Below are 20,052 nucleotides of genomic sequence, written 5' to 3'. Positions count from 1 at the left end.
AGATACAGACTGGGGAAAGGCTCACATTAGAGATCCTTTGTTCCCGCTCTTGCTACACACAGATGGTAGGCCTATGTTGGTACTTTGTGCTCATACATTTTGTACTTGACTCACATGGGCATTTCAAAAGCTCAGGTAGACTTACGTAACAGTATATCACTATTTTCTTTTTAGAATATATTAATAACTTATATTGGAATGGTCTTTGGTGGAGATTATATTTTCACATGGACAAATTTTATTGGCCTAAATATCAGGTAAGTAAAAATATTGAATTAAATATAAGTACAGTGACAGATGGGGTTTAGATACTCAGGTAGTGTCATAGCAAAGTATTGAGTGGTTCATTCAATTGTAAATATGTTCATTTACAAAACAAACTTATAGAGTGCTTGCAATGTGGTAAATATAGTTTAATGTCTCTAGCTAATATTTTAAAGAAACAGGAAATGGCTCCATATTCAATGCGTAAGATTTAGAGTTGAACTTCCTCTTCCCTGCATCCAAGAACAGCAATTTTTTTACTGAACTTGATCAGGTAATGCTCTCAAGAAATTTAGGGATAAAAACCACCAGTTTTATTATAGTTGTGAATATCCCACCATAGGTATGTCACTACTTTTAAAAAAATACTGATTTTGTGGGGCTGGGGGGATGGCTTAGCAGGTAAGAGCACTGGCTACTCTTTTATAGGACCCAGGTTCAATTCCCAGCACCGACATGACAGCTCATACCATCGATAACTCCACTTCCTAGGGATCTGATGTCCTCTTCTGGACTCCACAGGCACCAGAAAAGCACAATAGATACAGGCAAAACATTCACACACAAATATAATAAACAGTGCTTTAAAATTGATTTTGTTATTTGGCAGTTTCAAACACATATGTAATATATTCTCATTTCTCTGTATTCATCTCCTCTGACAACTCTCTTTCCTGTCACCTCCCCCTTGTCACTGCCATACCCTTTCCCTGGCTTGTTCTTTGTTTTGTAACCCATTTAATTTAACCTGTGCCATTTCCGTGACCATTGGGTTGGAGCGATCCATAGGACCTGGTGGGTTGTCAGCAGGTACGCACGTGAAGGCGGTGGTTCCCCGCTCCCTGAGTCTATCAGTAGCAAATAGCTCGACAGTGAAGGCTGGGCCCTGCACTTCATCCCTGTTTGACTGTGGATGGGCCATTCTTGTCCTGAGTCAGTGCAGGCATCCATCACTGCATGTGAGTTCATGGTTGCTGTGACTGTCTGGCCCAGGAGAGACGACACTGCACAGCCTCTGTACCTTTCAGCTCTTCCCCTCTCTCCTCCCTTTCTTCTGCAGTGTTCCCTGAGCCTTTGAGAGAGTAATAATAATAACCTTGCTAAGAGCTCAGCGCCATCAGTCAGTTACTCTCATGAGTCTCTGCCTCACTATTGTTCACTGGAAAGAGAGACTCCTCTGATTAAGGCATAATGTTTATCTATGAGCATCAACATAAGTATTTAGAAGGCAGCTTGATGCTCATTTGTTAAACTGTAGTATTCAGTACCCCATCCCCCATGATTTCCCTTGCCATGAGTTTTTACCAGGTTTACGATACCAACGTGGATTTCCTCCTGTGGAGTGGGTCTCAGATCCAACCAGAGGGCAGCTAGTTACCTCGTCACAGTAGTGGTGCCACTGTGCACAAGTGGGCACATCTCTGTTGGCAGGTTGGTCTAGTAGGTTGTAAGAGTCATGGCTGATAAGAAAATTGGTGCCTCTTCTCCCCCAGGAGCCTTGCACATGGTCCCTTCTAGGACTATGGAAGCTATGTAGCAGAGAGGACTCTCCCTGCTCAGTTCCTGCTAGATTTGTGTGTATCTTGTGTCTAGGGTACCAGGTGTCTTCAGCAATAGGATCTTATCGTTCAGTTCTGGTGGGCAACTAAAAGGGATGGCAAGGGCTTCTGTATTTTGGGGCCTCTGGAGTCTCCATTCCAACTGTTTTAAGGAGGTATCCCATACCTGGCACTAGGGTTTTTGTAACAACTCTTGGCTTCTGGGAACCGCTTTTTCCAGCCATGCAGAAAATCTCCCTTTAAATTCTCTCTCTTTTAGTAAGTACATCTTTAAGTTTGCCTACAAGATAGTAGGTTTCCATATAGCTTTTTCATATACCCTTCATTTTGGTTCTCCCCACTGCCTCCCTGTTTAAACTTTTCCATAACTCTCTGCTTTCACATTACCCATTTTCTAACCCCTCACTCAAGGCTCCTCCCTCCCAATGGCCCTTTCTACAGATACTCCAAATTGAACACAGAAAATTAGAGATTCGAAGCTAGAATCCACATGTGAAAAAGAATGTGTAGCAGGTTTTCTGTGCCTGGTTGCATCATTTAATTGTTTTTCCATTTTCACATTTTCATCCATTTAACTGCCCATTCACAACATTCGTCTTTACAGCCGAATAAATCTCCATTGTGTATATGTATCACATCTCCATTGTTCATTCACCAGCTGATAGACACCTGAGCTGACTGCAGGTCCAAGCCATTGTGGATAGAGCAGCAGTGACCATGGATGAGCAAGTGTCTCTGTAGGAGAGTCCTTCCAGTATCTGCCCAGGAAGAGCTGAGTCATTCGGTGGCTCTGGCTGTAGGTTTTGGAGGAATGTGCACACTGCTTTCCATAGTGGCTGCATCAGTTAGCTCCCCCCAGCATCAATGCCTTTCTTTGAACTCGGCTTGCCCCCCTCAGTGAAGGGTTGATGGACACTGTATGAAAGCCGCCTTTCAGTTCTAGGGTTGAATTTTGTGGTCTTAAGTATTATTTATATGCCTATAAATTGTCCAGCTTATTTTGGGGCCAGACCTCTGTCCTGACGTTAGTCTCATCTCCTTGTAGCCTACTTGTCACTTCTAGCTGACTGAGTCCAAACCCAGCTCCTTTCATTTCCTCCTGGTCAACTCTATCCATAGTCCTGGCCATCTTAATTTCTGGAAACTCTACCCTTCCAGGCGAAAAACCAGTCTCCATTGTGTGTAGGAATTATTTTAGAAATTATTTTTACTTTTATTTGTGTGTGTGTGTGTGTGTGTGTGTGTGTGTGTGTGTGTATCTGGGAATGAGTGAGTAAGTGTGTGGATGTGCATTCTCGTGCGCAATCCTCTCTTCCGTGGTCTGGGCTAGCTCTTTCACTGACTGAGCTATCTCACCACCCCTCATCTTTTCAATTGTCAGCCAGTGACGTAGATTTTCTAACCTTGCACCTCTTCAAGTGTAAAAAAATGACACTATATATTTGCCTTATTAATAAACAGGGAGATTGCTGGGTGGTGGTGGCACACACCTTTAATCCCAGCACTTGGGAGGCAGAGCCAGGAGGCTCTCTGTGAGTTCGAGGCTAGCCTGGTCTACAGATCGAGATCCAGGACAGGCTCCAAAGCTACACAGAGAAACCCTGTCCCAAAAAAACTAACTAACTAACTAACTAACTAAACAAACAAACAAATAGGGAGATTACTAATAGTACTAGCTTAGTAATCTCCTTTGGCTTCCCTAATGTTTATTTGCTGTCTACTTGGGATGGAGTTGGCAGGGATTGGTGAAGGATATGTGTCCTAGTCACCGCTCTATTGCTGTGAAGAGACACCACTTGTTTACAGTTTCACAGGTTTAATCCATTAATCATTCCAGGGAGCTTGCAAGCAGGCAGGCCTGCATGGAGAAGTAGCTTAGAGCTTTACATTCTGATCCACAGGCAGAGAGAGAGGGAAGGAGGAAGAGGAGAGACAGACAGACATATAGACACACTAGACCTGGCATGGGCTTTGAAACCTCAAACTCACCCCCCAGCAATACACCTCCTCCAACAAGGACACACCCGTTCCAAGGAGAGCACACCTCCTAATCCTTCTCAGCAGTCCACCAGCTAGGAACCAAGCATTCAAACATCTGAACCAGGGGGCCATTTTCTCAGACCACCACTAACTATGTGGTTTCTAGAGGTTGCCTCTTGAAGGGATGTGTAGGTAAAAGTAGATGATGACTTTTTGTGTGTCTTCTGAGTTCCAGTGTTCTTATGTGTTAGGGATGAAACTAACTTACTGTTGAGTTAGAAAGACAGAACTCAGTAAGATTCAAATTCAGGCATCCCGACTCCTGTTCAAATGTTACTTTCATTACGGCTTTTGGCAAGGAAAGTATAGTGTTTAGTTTTTTCACTTTTTCTTTAAAATTGAAATTACCTTTATTATTTCTAGGGCTGTATTTTGGTTGCTGTTCTCTTTGACTAGTTAGTATGCAAAAACAGAAGTTGTGGATATTAGCTTTTTAATGCAAAAGCCAAACTATAGGGACTGTTGCGTACATTTCACTTGTTTAGAAATGACTTCAGTTCCTCCTCAACAGACAGCACTTTAAAGGAAACCACTAACTGAACCATATTCTTGACGAATATATGATTAAGCCTGAACAAATTTGGCTCCCCTATACCCATCCTTGTTTCTTGGTTGTATTAGGAAAGGCTTGAGAGTCAGGCATGATGGCTCACACTGTAATCTCAACACTGGGGAGTGGAGGCAGGAGGAACAGGAATTCATCCTCCGCTACAGAGCAGGTCACCTCCAGCCTTAGCCACACGAGAACCTATCTGAAATACCAACCCAAAGGAAAAGTTGAATGTCCCTCATCTGGCCTGGTTCAAGTGCAGGAGGCCTGGGGCATGCTTAGTAGCCTTCCAGGTGCCACTCAGCTTTGAGTCTGTGCTTAACGCAGTGTTCATGGTTTCTTTAGAGTACAGTTGAGAGTCTGCCTGCATCTGCCCTAATGCTTTTCCCCTGTGTCCAGTTCCTCGGTGTTCAGCCAAGAGCCCCTCCCAAAAGCAGCAAAGGGGAGGGAGGAAATAAAAAGTGAAGACAGAACTTGCCCCTGTGCATCCATCCGAGTCTGGACTCTGGCCCATGGCTCAGGCCTCAAGAATGTAGCCTTCCTGAATAATGACACCATAATCTTACAGCCAGGCAGGCCTGAATTCCTCGCCTCTTTGGAATGCATCTTGTTCCGTCATTAAAAAAATTAACACGTGATTAAATAATTAAATATAATGATTCATTCTTTCCATTGTAGAGCATATCAGTTTTGACAAATGCGTTTAATCTCTGTTACCCTTTCGTATGCGATCGCTTCTGTCCCTCTGATCTGGACATACAGCTTCCGAAGGTGGCAGGAATGATGCGTATGGTATTTCACTTTCAAGGTGGCTCTTTCACGTGTTTTCCAGCTGTTTTTGCATGTTTCAGTACCTCATACATTTTAATTGCTGAGCATACTATTGGATGTTGGATGGCTATATTACATCTTTCAGCATTTGAAAGCACTTGGGCCATTTCCAATTTAAAGCTATTATGCTATTATGTATTATCTTCCATAAATACTTGCTTAGAAGTTTGTATATGAACATAGGTTTTCATTGCAGTGGGATACATACTTAGAAATAGATTTCCTAGGTTGTATAGTAACACATTTAACTTAGTAAGAAATTATAGGCCAGGGTGTGACTCTGTGCTAGAGTGCATGCCTAACATATGTGAGGCCCTCAATTGGATTTCCTGGAGAGAGAAAGGGAGGGAGGGAGGAGAGAGAAAAAGGAAGGAAGGAAGGAAGGAAGGAGGGAGGGAGGGAGGAAGGGAGGGAGGGAGGGAGGGGGAGAGGGAGGGAGAGAGAGAGAGAGAGAGAGGGAGAGAGAGATTGCCATCCTTTTGTCCCTCCCAACATGTCGTTGGCCTTGGGAGCCCCTCTTCCAGCTCTGCCACAGTTTCACTGTGACCTTCTTTCTCCCAGCATTGATGACGTATTAGGAAAGGCTTGAGAGTCAGGCATGATGGCTTCTTTCAATGCCGCCATGCCATCAGCCTATTTTCTTTAGTGAAGTGACTGGTAGGATATTTGACCATCGAAACATTAGGATCATGTCTTCTCATGCTTTTAGAGTTATGAAAATATAGCATAGTCTAATTTGGGGCTTGTCTTTTTATTAATAGTATAGTTTTTTGGGGGGAGGTAGCAGTGAGACAGAGTTTCTCTGTGTAGCCCTGGCTGTCCTGGAACTCACTTTGTAGACCTGGCTGGCCTGGAACTCACAGAGATCTGCCTGGCTCTGCCTCCCGAGTGCTGGGATTACAGGATACACCACCACCGCCTGGCTGGTAGTATGTTTTGAAGAAGGAATTTTTAGATTTTGATGCAGAACAAGTTGACGATGTTTTCTTCTGTGTGATGCTTTCATTGCTGTGTCTGAGAAGTCTTTGCCTGACTCAAGTCCAGAGAGGTTTGCCTATTGTATCCAAATGATTTTGTTTCAGGCTTCGTAATTGTCCATAAAGCCTGTTTTCAGTTAATTTTCACTTATTAAAAAGTGTGAATTAGGGGGCTGGAGAGATGGCTCAGCGGTTAAGAGCACTGTCTGCTCTTCCAAAGGTCCCGAGTTCAGTTCCCAGCAACCACATGGTGGCTCACAACCATCCATAATTTGATCTGGTGCCCTCTTCTGGCCTGTAGGCACACATGCAGACAGGATACTGTATACACAATAAATAAATTAATATTTTTTAAAAAGTGGATTAAGATGCTTTTTAATGTGTTGTATAAACATACATACTCAATTCCTTCCATGTTTTTGATTAAAAATAAAGTCCTTTCTATCGTTTGCCTACATTCTCATAACATTATTTTATAGATGGTTTTGTTTGTTTGGTTGTTTGGTTGGTTAGTTGGTTGCTTTTTCTTCTTTATATCAGCTCTGTAAGGGAGATTGAGAGCTAGAAAAAGGAACCTGAATGCATTGTGAAGTTAGGTAGTGAGCCTGTTTCTCGATGCCAGGAGTGGTGCTGTCCCACAGTAGGTCCCTCATAGAAGAGGGGTCATGCAGGTAAGTCACGGCTGGAGGACTACTGCAGTGGGTAGCCATCCCAGCCTTGGCCTGGAAGTTCCAACCCCCACTGAGGCTTCGGTAATGGTCACGTCCACAAGGCGGGGCTGAGGGAGGAAGCTGAAGACCGAGGGTCCAGAGGAGAGCTCTCTCTTGGTTCTGGGACCCTGGACGCTGGAGGTAGACCCACAGCATCCAGCTCTAGTGATAACAGCAAAACACTGCCCGTGTTTCCGTGCGTGTTTGTGCAGTTATGCAAGGCCCTGTCCTTTGTGTGGCTCCCGTGAATGTCCCATTTCACAGAGAGACCAAGGGGCTTGCCCCTCGTTGTCTAGCTGCCCAGTGGCTGGTTTGCAGTTCACCTTCCATGTCTGTATTTTTCACCTCAGTACTGTTTGTCTAGTAATAGTCAATAGATAAATATATTAATTCTGTTTCCAGAGCTTTGCATAATATGCATCCTGGAACCTTTTTTTGGGGTGGGGGTAATAATAGCCATTTTCCTACAGCACACATGGCCAGACTGGAGTCTGCAGACGCTATGATGTGGTGTGGTCCAGCTGCAGAACTGCTTCCCAGGACATTGTTCCAGTAACTTTGCCCAGCATCTGTCATGCTCTCATGTGGGTCCTTTCCTTCTTCCTTTAAAATTGTGTGTGGTGTTTCTCCTGAGTGCTCCCTTCTTATAGATCCTTCTGGTCCAGTCTTCTCAAGTACGAACCTGAGCTCTCCTTTATTTGGTGGCTCTTATTTGGAGAAAGAGAAGGACATTTGTATTCCTTTAGTGGCTGCTGAGGTCACACCTGCCAGGCTGTTTATGGTTATATAATGGTTTCTCATTAGAGTAGCTTGGAGTTTTGAACAAGTTGTAGGGAAGCCAGCCGGCTAGCTCTTTGATAGTATCTCAGTGGGAACTGAAATGTGGCAAAATCCCATGTGCTGCTGCCGCTGCTGCTGCTGCCTCCTATTCCCTCTTCATGACCTTAGCCTCTCTTGGAAAATGTTGGAGGGTTTCACTTCAAGTTGTCTGTCCTGCTTGCTTCTGCTCCTCGGTGGCTTTGAATCAGCCTACAGAAGGTCACTTTGTAGGAAACTTGGAAATCTGAAGAAATGCCCCACAGGTTTGAAAACTCATCAAGTGTGCCCTCCTAGGTCTAGTGGGAATCTGCTCATGTTTAAATTTTCTTGAAGAGAGAAAGAAGGACAGGGGGAGAGGGGCAGATAGAGGAGAGAAAGTGATGGGCGTGCTTTAGTCCTAAGCATCAAAGATACTTAAGCGAACAACTGAACCAAACACTCTTCTTCCTCGGTGCCTTAGAAACCTCCTCCTGACGGTAGCCAGCAGTGGTAGGAGGAGATGCCAAACAAGCATTCAGGCTGGCCTCCTTTTCCCCTTAACTGTTCTCTTCCAAACCCATAGATGTGCATGGAACCTCAGCAGAATTCTGATGTGGAAGAGGCATTGGTCTGGCATGTTAATAAAGCACTTGATAGCCTTGTCAAGGTTGTGGGTGCCACAAACATCTCAACAGGGTTTGGGAATCTTATAGGTTTTTTTCCTTCTAAATTTATTCCTGGACAGTTTCCCAAAACTCGTCGGCAGATGGAATGGTTCATACCCTAGCCAGACTTCTGTGACTAATACACTTCTATTTTTGAAGTATGTGCAAAGACCAACACTTATTTTGGTAGAGGTAGGACATGAAAGATACCTGGGAGCCAGCAGCTAGCTTTGCATTCTGGTCTCCTTGTTCGCCTTCTCTTACTACTGCTTGGTCTCTGTTCTTCCAGCTCCCTTGGCAGGTGGGGTAGATCGGCTGTTGAATCTATTTGATCCTCAGTCTAAAGCAAGTGCCCGCAGACAAGGCCAAACCAGAGAGCAATGTCCTCTTCAAGGTATCTCATCCGGCCAGGAAGAGTGGTTTATTTATAAATGAACGTGTGCTCAGAGCCTGGCAGCCGAGGTGGAGCTTCTGGAATGAACCAGAGGCCTTGTCTTTCTGGAGTTGTCCTTATTGTAGACATGCATGCTCTGCTGGCTGGAGAGAAAGTCATAGAGGCAACAAGGTGGGAAAAGCCAGCTGGGAAGGTCTGTGGGCTGCATTTCCTGTTCAGACTGGGAACAGGGGGAGTGAGCCCCAGAGAGAGGAGCAAGCCAATGGCCTTGAAGTGCAAGTGAGTCTGGAATTTCCCAGAGCAAAGAGGCCTTCGTGGCAGGGATGAGCAGTGAAAGGAGATGCCATTCAGTGTGTTAGAGGAGCAGATTAGGGGGGACTTTATGGTCGTGACAGAATTGTTTTGGGGAGAGGGAAGGATGTTGGTGGGGTGTGAGTGTAGTGACTTGACTTAGTTTTAACGTTTGGGCAGTGTGTTGAGATGAGCCTGAAGGAAGAGAGGAAATGTGGAGTGATTGTGTTATGGCAAGCACTCATGTAGAGATCCTTCTGCAGTTCAGGGTGTGTGGAGTACTTCGGAGGTACTCACAGCAGTGACCAGGCACCTTTAGACCTTCCTGGGAAGAGCTTGCAGGGCTGTTGTTAGGAAGGAACTTCCCAGACTGTCAGCAATTCAGGTACTGTTCCCAGGAAATAAACTCTGCCAGGGTTTGCGTGGGAGGCTTCACGGAAGGATATTTGATAGGCCTAAGTGTTCTCACTTTTACTCCTACGAGTTGGCTATTGTATGCTTGTAACCTTTTGAAATGGTTTATTATCCTATTATATAGCTTAAGTGTGTAGTTTAATGTATAGTCCTAAGGAACTAATTCCTTTACACGATTCTATAGCTTAATTCTTGCTTTAGTTCTGAGGGGGGTGAACTGTAGTCTCCACTGAACAGGTGAGGCAACATGCTCCATGTCACAGAGCTCACAGCTTTGTAGTTGCCTGAGTCCACAATGGCAATCAGCTGTTTGCTTGGCCAATAAGAAGGAAGGTGGGAAGGCCGTCTTCAGCAGCTTGCTCCAGAGTAGAGAGTGGTCTTGTCTCTGTGGGAAGACTGCACCGGGAATTAGTTATTTGGCAGGGATTATACTTGTTTAGAAATAGCAGAATTCAAACTCTTGATTCATAGGTTTTAAGTAGATTGGCGTATTTTGCTTACGGAATGCAGAGCTGTGGGCCTAAACTCACACACAATAACATGTCCGTAGTAAATAACATGGAGGCAGGAGGGACTATAGGATTCTTGTTCCCTGCCATGGGGTTGCTACACTGATGGATTTTTTTGGACTATCTAACTGTTGGAAGGTAGTGAACATGGCCATGACTGTGGGTCTTGGAGGTAACTTTTCTTTTTAAAAAAATATGTATTTATGTATCTGTATGTGAGTGTATGTATGTGTACCATATGTGTGCAGGAGCCTGTAAAAGTCAGAAGAGGGCATTGGATCCATCCCCTGTAACTGGAGTTTAGACAATTGTGAGCCACCATGTGGGTACTGACAACAGAACTCAGCTCTTCAGCAAGAGGAGTCAGTGCTCTTAACCACTGAGCCATCTCTCCAGCCCCTTTTGTCGTTTTGTGACAGTCTGTTGTATCCCAGATGGGCCTCCAGCTGACTGAGGTGAACTTGAAGTCTGGCCTTCCAGTTTCCAGTTTTGCAGTGACTTTCCAGGATCCCAGGCATGTGTGCTTTCACTCCCCTGCTCAGACAATATGCACCTACCATCCCGTTTTATACAGTGCTGGGAATCAAGCCCAGGGCCTCTTATATGCTAGGCTGGCTGTCTCCCCACTGAGCTCCACTCCCAGCATGCTGTCAATCTAGAAACCATGGGCTGTGTGATCAAGGTGTATCATCCCAGATGCTATAGTGCCAGCAGATTTCCGTAGATTCAGACTTGGAAGAGGTGAGTGGTGCAGTTTCAGGCTAGACTGCAGTGATCTAACTAGACCCCTCTGTCTGTGGGGAAATATCACTGCTGCTTCTCCTGCTGCTCCTCCTCTCCTTCCTCCTCCTCCTGCTCCTCCCTCACCCCCCAACTGTGTCTACCACAGCAGGTCTCTGTGTTACAGTGCTTGGGTCTATAAGCTTTGTGCTCAAGTTTTTAGGAAGGCTTGTATATATGGTTGGCTCTTGGTTTTGATATGCATATCCATGTTGTTGATGAATATTCAGTTCTCACCAGGTGATTCATGAATTGGCATTTCTGTAAACACAGCCAGTGGAAGACCTGCAGGCTCTTTCCTTGATCCCTTCCTGTGGACTGGATGTTGTCTTCCTCCAGTGTTCATGTTCTAGTTCTGACTCTCAGGGTCAGTGTTTTAGGAATAAAGCTTGGGGGGTGGGATGGGGGGCAGAATTGGAGAGGAAGATTTCTTTTTCTTTCTTTTTTTTTTTTAAGATTTTATTTATTTGTTTATTGTGTATACAGTGTTCTGCCTACATACATGCCTGCACACCAGAAGAGGGAACCAGGTCTCATCTCTATAGATGGTTGTGAGCCACCATGTGGTTACTGGGAATTGAACTCAGGAACTCTGCAAGACCAGCTGGTGCTCTTAACCTCTGAGCCATCTCTCCAGCCCCACGGAGGAAGATTTCTTGAGATAGGTGTCCCTAGCAAAGAGAGGACCCCTGCTGCCTCCTTTATTCAAGGGCCCAGTGAGAAGGCTCCCTGTCACACATATACATTCCACTTTTACTCTGCACTGCCCAGCTCCATACTGGGAGAAGCAGATGTTTGTTGTTCCTGCATCATGAGTAGGCTAAGGTACTTCAGACTCTACCGTGTGCTGATACTTCCCCTCTCCTCTGTATCAGGATCAATAGAGAAAATAGAACAGAAGTATCTTTCTTTTTTTGTAGTGAGATCAAACACAAAGCCTTGCTTAGCTGGGCAAGCACTCTGCCACTGAGCTACAACCCCAGCCCACAATTATATTCTCAGTGCTTGTAATCTCATTTAATCTTCCAGATAAGCCTAAATATATAGTGGCTGCCGCCTCCTCCTCCTCTTTTCCTTTCTTTCTTTCTTTGGTGTGTGTGTGTGTGTGTGTGTGTGTGTGTGTGTGGTTTTTCAAGACAGGGTTTCTCTGTAACAGCCTGGGATTAAAGGCCTGTGCCACCTGGTGCTGTGGGGTGGTAGTGAGTGGTGGTGGTGAGTGGTGGTGATGGTTAACCCCAGAACTTGGGAGGCAGAGACAGGCAGATCTTCATGAGTTTGAGGCCAGCCTGGTCTACCCAGTAAGTTCAGTACAGCCAAGGCTACACAGAGAAGCCTGTCTGGAAAACCGAACAAAAAAAATATAAAATACCAGAGCATTGTTTTAGGTTGTCGGAGGGTGTGACAGCGTAGAAGAAAGTGGGATGGAAGAAGGAAGGGGCAGGCCTTCTCCATTGCTTGGGTTGGGGTGGGTTTGGAGGAAAGGGAATTGACTGTCATGGGGAGATGTGCATGTGGTCCTGGGGATGTTTTAGCTTTAGCATGAAGGCTTGGTCCTAGGCAAGCTCTCAGGGAACTCATCTGCAGAAGTAATCCACTGGGAACGGACTGCTTCCAGAAGGGGCGATCAGCTCTTATCTCAGCGTGATGGAAGAGCTGCCAGGTGAGGGAAGGGGAGCAGTCTCCATCGCTACGGCAGAGCACAAGCTCACAGAACAGGACTTAGGGGGCTGGAGAGATGGCTCAGTGGTTAAGATTACTGGCTGCTCTTCCAGAGGACCAGGGTTCAATTCCCAGCCCCCACATGGTGGCTCCCAACTGTCTGTAACTCTAAACTGAGGGATCCAATATCCTCTTCTGGTCTCCTTTGGACACTAGGAATGCACATAGTGCACAGACACTCATTCAGGCAAATCTCCCCACACACATAAATTTAAATGAATTAAGAATAAGGCTTGGGAAGTTCACAAGCTGATGATGGTGACAGTGAAGGCCTGGGGGCTGTGGTGTCAGGTGCAGTGGAGATAGACTGTCCTGGCCCCCTGACGCTGAGCAAGTTTCTTACAGCTTGAGGACTCCCTTTGCTCTTCTGTCAAATGGGCACCTTGCAGGGATAGCCAAGTGGCAGGAGATGCATGAAAATGCAAACAAACCGTGCTCATCATCATGTGCATGTCTGCAGGAATCCTGCTAGGAAGAAGGTTAGACTAAAGGAAGCTTTGTGTTATGTGGCTGGAGGTTCAGAGTGGCTGGTGGTATACTAGTTCTTACTTCCCCTCGTTCCTCCTCATGGGAGCCTGAGGTTGGCAGTTTTCACAACTCTGAAGCTACCCTAGGGCTGGGACATCAAAGCCCAGAGGAAAACAGAATGAGTTTTAAATGAGCAACATGTTGATCAGCCTTGTGGCTGGGCCGAAGAGGGGCCAGATCCAGGGCAGGAAATTTTTAAGGGAAGAGCCCAGCCCAGACTCTCAGCTGGGTGGTAACCCAGTGGAATGAGTACTGGCAGTCTCAAGTGAAGAGTCCCACAGGGGTGCTGTTTCTGTGAACTCTTCCGGCTTATAGCTTAGTTTTAGAGGCAGGAAGTTTTGAAGTTCTCTTAGAGAATGAACAGGGATCATTGTCTCCACGAATGCAGTCTGGGGTGCACTATAGGAACAGGTAAGGCATGCCAGTAACTAACTGCCATAGGCCAAGAGCTCAGGAAAATGTTCCCCACTGAGCTTGCTTCTTACTAGAGAGGAACCACCTGGCATCTTAGAACCAGCTGCAACCACAGCGGATGGTTTTGATGTGTCTTCCAGATCTGTCTCTCTTCTAATACAAATCGAAGCACATATTCATGTTCATGTAATTCATACAGAGGTGACCAGCATTTAATGTTTTGTGTGGTTTTTTTCTCATTTAACATGTCATTACCTCTTTGATTTCATAGCATTTTAGTGGATGTATAGTATTCCATTGTGTGAATTTATGTAGTAATTTCCCACTGTGGGGCACTTCACTTTCACCAGAATTTTCCCCATGACAGGTGTCACAACTCACTCCTTCCCTCTTCTCCCTTCCTCATGATGGCTTTGTCTTGCAGTATCGCTGGAAGCCTGGTGTATTCTTACATCACTTTCACCGAAGAGCAGCTGAGCAAACAGTCAGAGGGCAATAACAAGCTGGACACTAAGGGGAAAGGAGCTGTATGACCTGATGGCCCTGCTCCTGTACCCTGAAGACACTGAGGCGTCCTGACTCGGGACTAATATTCCTTTGCAATTGTATGACTCTAGGACTGATTGTCGCCTTTGAAAATTTCTTGACCGTATGTTAACTATGTTTAAGTTAATTTATACCAGACTGGAAAATGTACTGGGTGGTTTAATTTCTTTTTTGTCTAGGACAGTGAAGCATCAGCGTTTTGGAATCTTTTACCCTGTAGTTTGCTACCCAGGTGACCCTGGCAGTCTATACAATGCTGCCTTCCAGTGGCCTGTCTCCAGAGGCAATTTAGCTGGAAATGCAGCTGAGATCTGAACTTTCTTCTTTTTTAATTGCATTATCTCCATAGTATCATTACATTTGCCAAAGGTGACAGCTTTGGCACTAAAAACCCCACGAGGCTCTGAAGGATTTTGCTTTCCTGGATTGTGTGGGGTGAGCAGAGCGTGCCTTGGAATGTCTGATTCCTTTTTTGTTCAGTAGGAGACAAGTAAGGGGTGGAGGAAGCTGGCCATTCCTCAGTTCTTCACTCAACAGTAATGCAGTGAACATAGCTATTGGGCGTTGTGCTGCGTGCAGGGATGCAGAGATGAGTTGGTGGTGGTTCAAAAAGCTCTCTCTTGCCATGGACTGAATGTAAGATGGAGAACTTGATTCTCTGTTCAGCTAGGAAACTCTGGGACTGTGTGCCTGGCACTTCAGCTTTCCAGAACTGCAGGCCTGTGAGGTTAGAAGCACCTGCTCTGCCTATTCTCCCGAGATCAGAGCCCACAGTGAGACACCGGAGAGCTACAATCTGTATGCAGCAATGGCTCAGCCTCCCACTTCTCTGAGAGGGACAGATAGTCAGGGTGGCTGCCATCTCTCCCCAGGCCTTCATCATGTGGCTACAGTTGGTACTCTTAGGATTCCTGTGTCCAAGTCCTCATGACAGGAGGCCCAAGCTTCTGAACTGGCTGGTCTGAGGGAAGAGCTGGCCAGACATCTCTGTATTGTTGGGACTTGATCTCTTTTTGGCAAAGTCTCTCCCTCCTTAAATGACAAGAGGCCAGCTCTCCCCTGCAGGAACACCCACCTGTACCCTCAGCCCTGGGGTGCACTGGATGAGCATCTCGGTGGGTTCCTCATTCTGAGAGAGCAGCTGTGAGTAGACATTGCCTGCACTGCCCCAGGGAGGAATGTTTGCCAGACTTGGGTGGCATGGCTCAGAGACCTCCCCTGCTGTGGAGGAGGCTGTGTTTGCTTGGGTCAGCAGAGGAGATTGCCTCTGCTTCCTTTGTGGGCAGCTGACTGGATGCTGTAGGCTTAAACAGCTTGGATTTTTGTGTCTCATTGGGGGAATAAGAGAGTTTTGATTTTTTTTTTCCCCCTCTATTTGAAAATTTCATCTATAGGCTCCACCTTGAATATAAATTTTATAAGAAAGCACATTTGAAAGTTTTCTGCAATATTGTATCAGGAATCTGTGGAAGGTTTTGGTCAGTAAAGCTGAGGCAGAGTCTCCACAGCGTGTTAGTGTTTCTCTCTATTGGTCAGTTCACAGTCACACTGAGGACTTTAGGCCTGGGCACCTTTGCTTTCCTTATTGGGGGCTCTCTTAGTGAGAGAAGACTTCATGACCAGCAAATGGACAAATAAATAGGACATAGTCTGACACTCTCCAGTGTATAGTTGTTTCAGCCAGGGGTCTGCCCTTAGTTGAAAGGACACAAATGAAAGAACTCAGTAATTTGTAAATAAGGCCTGCCTGCACAGTTTTGGGTGACACTGATTTTAGGCCCACCCCAAAAGAACAGTGTTTCCATTTCAGAGGACTTGGTCCTCAGATCATCATGTAGCTCAGATGAGCCACACAGCTCTTAGAATTGCCTACACTGAGTCCCCCATGACCTGGAGATGTTCTTTCTTCCCACATCTGTGCAGTGCTGGTTTCTCCCATGAACAGGCTGTAAATGAGTTTTTTCTTCCCTGGGGAGACACACTGAGAGTGAGTATAGTTCCCAGTACATTTGGCACACAGCAGACATAGGGCGGCATCTTTTCATGGAGGACTGCATTTGTTGAGTGCCAGTGACTTAGGGTAACGTGTGTTTCCCGAGAAGCACAAGCCTGTGTCTCTTTGCCTCCAGATGCTTAGGCGACAGTCTTTGTCCACTATCTTTTTGAAAACACAAAACAAAAATATTCTCCATATAATTATAGCCACCGTGATTCTGCTTTTTAAAAAGTATTTTCATATTATGGTGGCAAATTTGAAAAAGCGAAAACTGTTTTCTCTCTCGGTGGGAGACAGTTGCATGTCCGATTGGTGGCAGGGAAGACTCAGCTGTCACCCTAAGTAGCTTCCAGGCCTTCCTCCCTCCCCTCAGCACTGAACACACTGGGCAGCTCTCATAGTCTGGGATGCCGTCACTTTTCTGAGCCTGCCATCTGCTCCTACTGTTCACATTTCACCTTGTGGAATGAGGAGAGACTCTAGTGTTTTCTTTTTTAAACTTTATTTTGAAAATATTTTTTAAAAAGAAATCTGCTGGTTAGATTTTATTGTCACAGAAATGTTTTTATAGATTATTTTGCTCACAGATGTCCCCTTCTTGGGCTGACTGACCTGCCCACATGTGTCCATCCCTGACAATGTTTCTCCAATATAGATTTTATTTACCAATTCACTTCGTGTTTTTAAAAGGTACTGAGCATTGAGGTATGTAAATCAGGTGACATAAACATGAAAAATCATGTGCCTAAATATTTTTTTAATGATGTCAAATAAATACTTTTTCTGGAAAACGTGTATTAGAATTCCTTCCTGCATCGAGAGCAGTTGAGAGCTGGGGGTCTGCCGACACCGAAGAAGATGACGTGCAGGCGCTGGCAGTCCAGAGGTGGTGATACTCTTCAGGAGTAATGCTTTGCAAAAACAGTGGCTGTGACTACATAGTCTGGGACACGCCTGTGATGAACTGGAAGGAGAGAAATGCTAACCTGTTTACAAGCTGTGTGCCCTGCTTGATGAGTGTTCCAGGGTTGAGTACCTCTAGTGTCGGAATCCCCGAGTGAAATGCGCTCAGCAGAACAGCCGCTCTGCACAGTGGACTCAACAGAGATAGAAGAAGTACATTAAAGTGTGGAGAGGGAGGAGCACATGAAAGTATTTTTTAAAGAAGTTACCATCGTGACTTACTGCAGGTGTGCGGGCCACAGAGCATGTCCATCTTGCTGTGCAGTTGTCCCCAGGTCCCTTCACCAAACTAAAGCTATGGGCATCGGACAGATGCCTCCATTTCCCCTTCTTCCAGGCCCTGATGGCCCCAGTTCCTTCTGTTTCTCCAAGTTTGACTGGCCTACTACAAGGGGGATTGTGCAGTATTTGTCTTTCAGGGACAAATACATTTCACAAATGTATTTCACATAGTATGCCTTCTAGGTCCCTCTCCGCACTACACATCAGGCTTTCCTTGAAGGCTGGTGCTGCTCTGGTGTGTACACTCTGCCTACTTGGCACCCTAACCCAAAGGAAACAACAGCACAGGACCCTGCTCCATCCAGTGAGCTTGCAGCCCTGTGACACCAATCCCATACAAACCATCCTTATTTTACCTGGAGCCAGCTTATGGCTCTCCTTATCACAAGATAACCAGTGTCCAGATCAAGAGATACCTTGAAACATGGCTCAATTTGGCTGAAAAAAAAAAAAGTAGTGTTATAAAAACAGCTACCCTTGGACTAGGATTCTAAATAAAATATGACTATTCCCTCGTATGGACAGAAATAAAGTATGAAGCATGGTTGAAGATAAGGGAATGCAAGGCCAAGCTTGGAGTGGTTTTTCTCTGAGGACTATTTGAAATAATGTTGATTTTGCTTTCTGTCCACTCCATGGATACCAGCTGACACTGGCAGCTCAGAACCACTGCCCCAGGTTCTAGCTACAAGTGAGTCACTTCTCAACAAAAAACTATCTCAGAAAGAAAAGGACATTGCCACTGGAATACTATTTCTCTGTGTTGAAGCCACAAATGGATTCAGACCTTCTGTGGAGCCTATGACTGGGGCTATGGTGACATTCACTTCATCTCCTGTTAAATGTTTCTCCTCACCACACCTCCCAGCAGGTCTATGCAGAATATTTAGTCATGGGAGCATACAAATACCAGGGTGCCATGATCCTAACTGGGAGCCATTTGAGGAAAGGTTTTCAAAACATTTCCGAAAAACCCGTGTCTGCCTCTGGCTTCTTTCACTCACAGGCAATTCCGACAGAATTGAGCTGTTCCACTGTGCTCGGTGCTTGCACACCCGTTAGAAACTTTGTAGACAGACATAGCCCAAGCACATTTACAACCTGTTTTCTAAACTGCTTGCAGCCATCTTTTAACATCGGAAGTCAATGGAATGGATATGGATAGGCAATGGAATGGATACCACACTGCAAACATGAAACTCCCAGTTCAGGGAGCATGAGCCACCCCAGTAAATCCCCACCACCTACAATGTATGTGTCCAGAGGGGATTAGTGAGCTTTTAAAAGGGCACACTCAAGAATGACTGGCACTTATGTTATCTTCCCCTTTGACCCAAGGGGAAGACAAAGATACTGTCAAGTTTCTGGAATAAGTCCAGTCCCTGTTTTTTAGAATCTGAAGCTGTGTAAGTCAGGGCCCAGAATCCCCTCCTTCAAAGCTAACCATACAGTTCTCGAGGTACTTCAAAGTCCATCTGCTTTCAAAAAGAGGTACAAAAATCCCTTATCTTGGAATTACCTGAAATCTACTGCAAACTACCTTTCAGTGTCTAGAACATTCTGAGATCTAGCCAACCACGTTTACACAGAGCTCCAGTGTTCTGCACCAGATAGTGTGTACATACATATGTATATTTAGAGGATTTAATAGTGTCTCATTTAGCCCAAGTTGTTGACCTCATAATTGCTGTGTAGGCAGGCAAAGACCTTGAACTTTGATCCAATCCCTTGGCTTCTACCTCCCAAGAGCTAGAACTAACAGTTAGCCTTTGAATCTGTTCAAATTATTTATTTAGAAAAATAAATACATCCTACTATACATCCTACACTGGGGGTGAGGTAGGAAGAAGTCAATTCAGATAATAAAATACATGAAATCAGGTTAACTTGGGTAGACCATCCTGTATAACATTTTGAAGAACCCTGGATTTTTATGGTAGATTTTTCTAAGCAACCAGAACTATGAGACATAAAGAGAAAAAAATATAAATCATTCAGTTAAAAATAAAAATCAAGATTGAAATCTGAAGTCACTCTTCCCATGTGCTGTAGATTTTGACAATGCCATTTCAGTGACTATAAATGGCATTGGGAAAGCGTATCTGGCTGATACTGATGACTGTCAGTTACACACATGGGTATGCTAGCCAATACACTTAGACTGTTGGCTATGAAAGTGAACCAACACTCAGGTATTCCAAATGCCACCCCGGATTGCTTGCCCATAGAAAAGTTAAGTACTGTGACAAAACAAATTTTGCAAAGTATGATATGAACTTCATTGAAAAAGAGGGGAACTGAGGATTTTTAATTATATAGTTCAGAGAAAAAAGAGGGTAATGGAGGTCTTCGGAGTAAAGCCTCTCTGGGGAGAATAAAAGACAAAAATATACCCTTTCCAGGTACAGTGGTACTCATTTTAAATTCCATCACTTCAGACAAAAGACCAAAGCCAGTTTGGGCTACACATCTAAGTAGGCTGGGCGCGTAGCCTTGATCCCAGTGCTTGGGAGGCAGAGGCAGGGAGATCTCCAAGTTTGAGGCCAGGCTTATCGACATCAATTTTTCCAGGATACCCAGGGCTACATAATAGATAGACCCTGTCCCCCCACAAAAAACAAACCAGACACTGTCTATAAAAATTAAAAAAAATTAAACAAAAAAAAGCTTAAACAAGAGGCAGAAAATAATCATCCAATGTCAGGTACCTAAAACCAGGAGCCACTAAAAACTATTCAGTGCACTGTGCTGGGCATGGAGGCAACAGGGATGGTACACACCTGCACTGTTGTATACCCTGCACCATAGAGATTAATAACTAA

The 20,052-nt window shown here is 45.0% G+C and overlaps 1 protein-coding gene across 2 annotated transcripts in view; it reads left to right on the top strand.

Annotated features, from left to right (window-relative positions):
* The window catches only part of Slc35d1 (solute carrier family 35 member D1), a 46,708-nt gene extending 29,941 nt beyond the window's left edge, over nucleotides 1-16,767 (top strand). For both annotated transcript variants that reach the window (XM_036178381.1, XM_036178380.1), the window contains 2 exons: nucleotides 175-257; nucleotides 13,868-16,767. In XM_036178381.1, the coding sequence (XP_036034274.1) occupies nucleotides 175-257; nucleotides 13,868-13,976 (192 nt within the window). In that variant the 3' untranslated portion in view covers nucleotides 13,977-16,767. The remainder of the gene's footprint in view (nucleotides 1-174; nucleotides 258-13,867) is intronic.
* Nucleotides 16,768-20,052: the final 3,285 nt, after the last annotated feature.

The sequence above is a fragment of the Onychomys torridus genome, chromosome 2, assembly GCF_903995425.1.
Source record: "Onychomys torridus chromosome 2, mOncTor1.1, whole genome shotgun sequence".
Lineage (NCBI taxonomy): Eukaryota > Metazoa > Chordata > Mammalia > Rodentia > Cricetidae > Onychomys > Onychomys torridus.
Note: the sequence above shows the minus strand (reverse complement) of the source record. Positions and strands in the feature narration are given on the sequence as shown.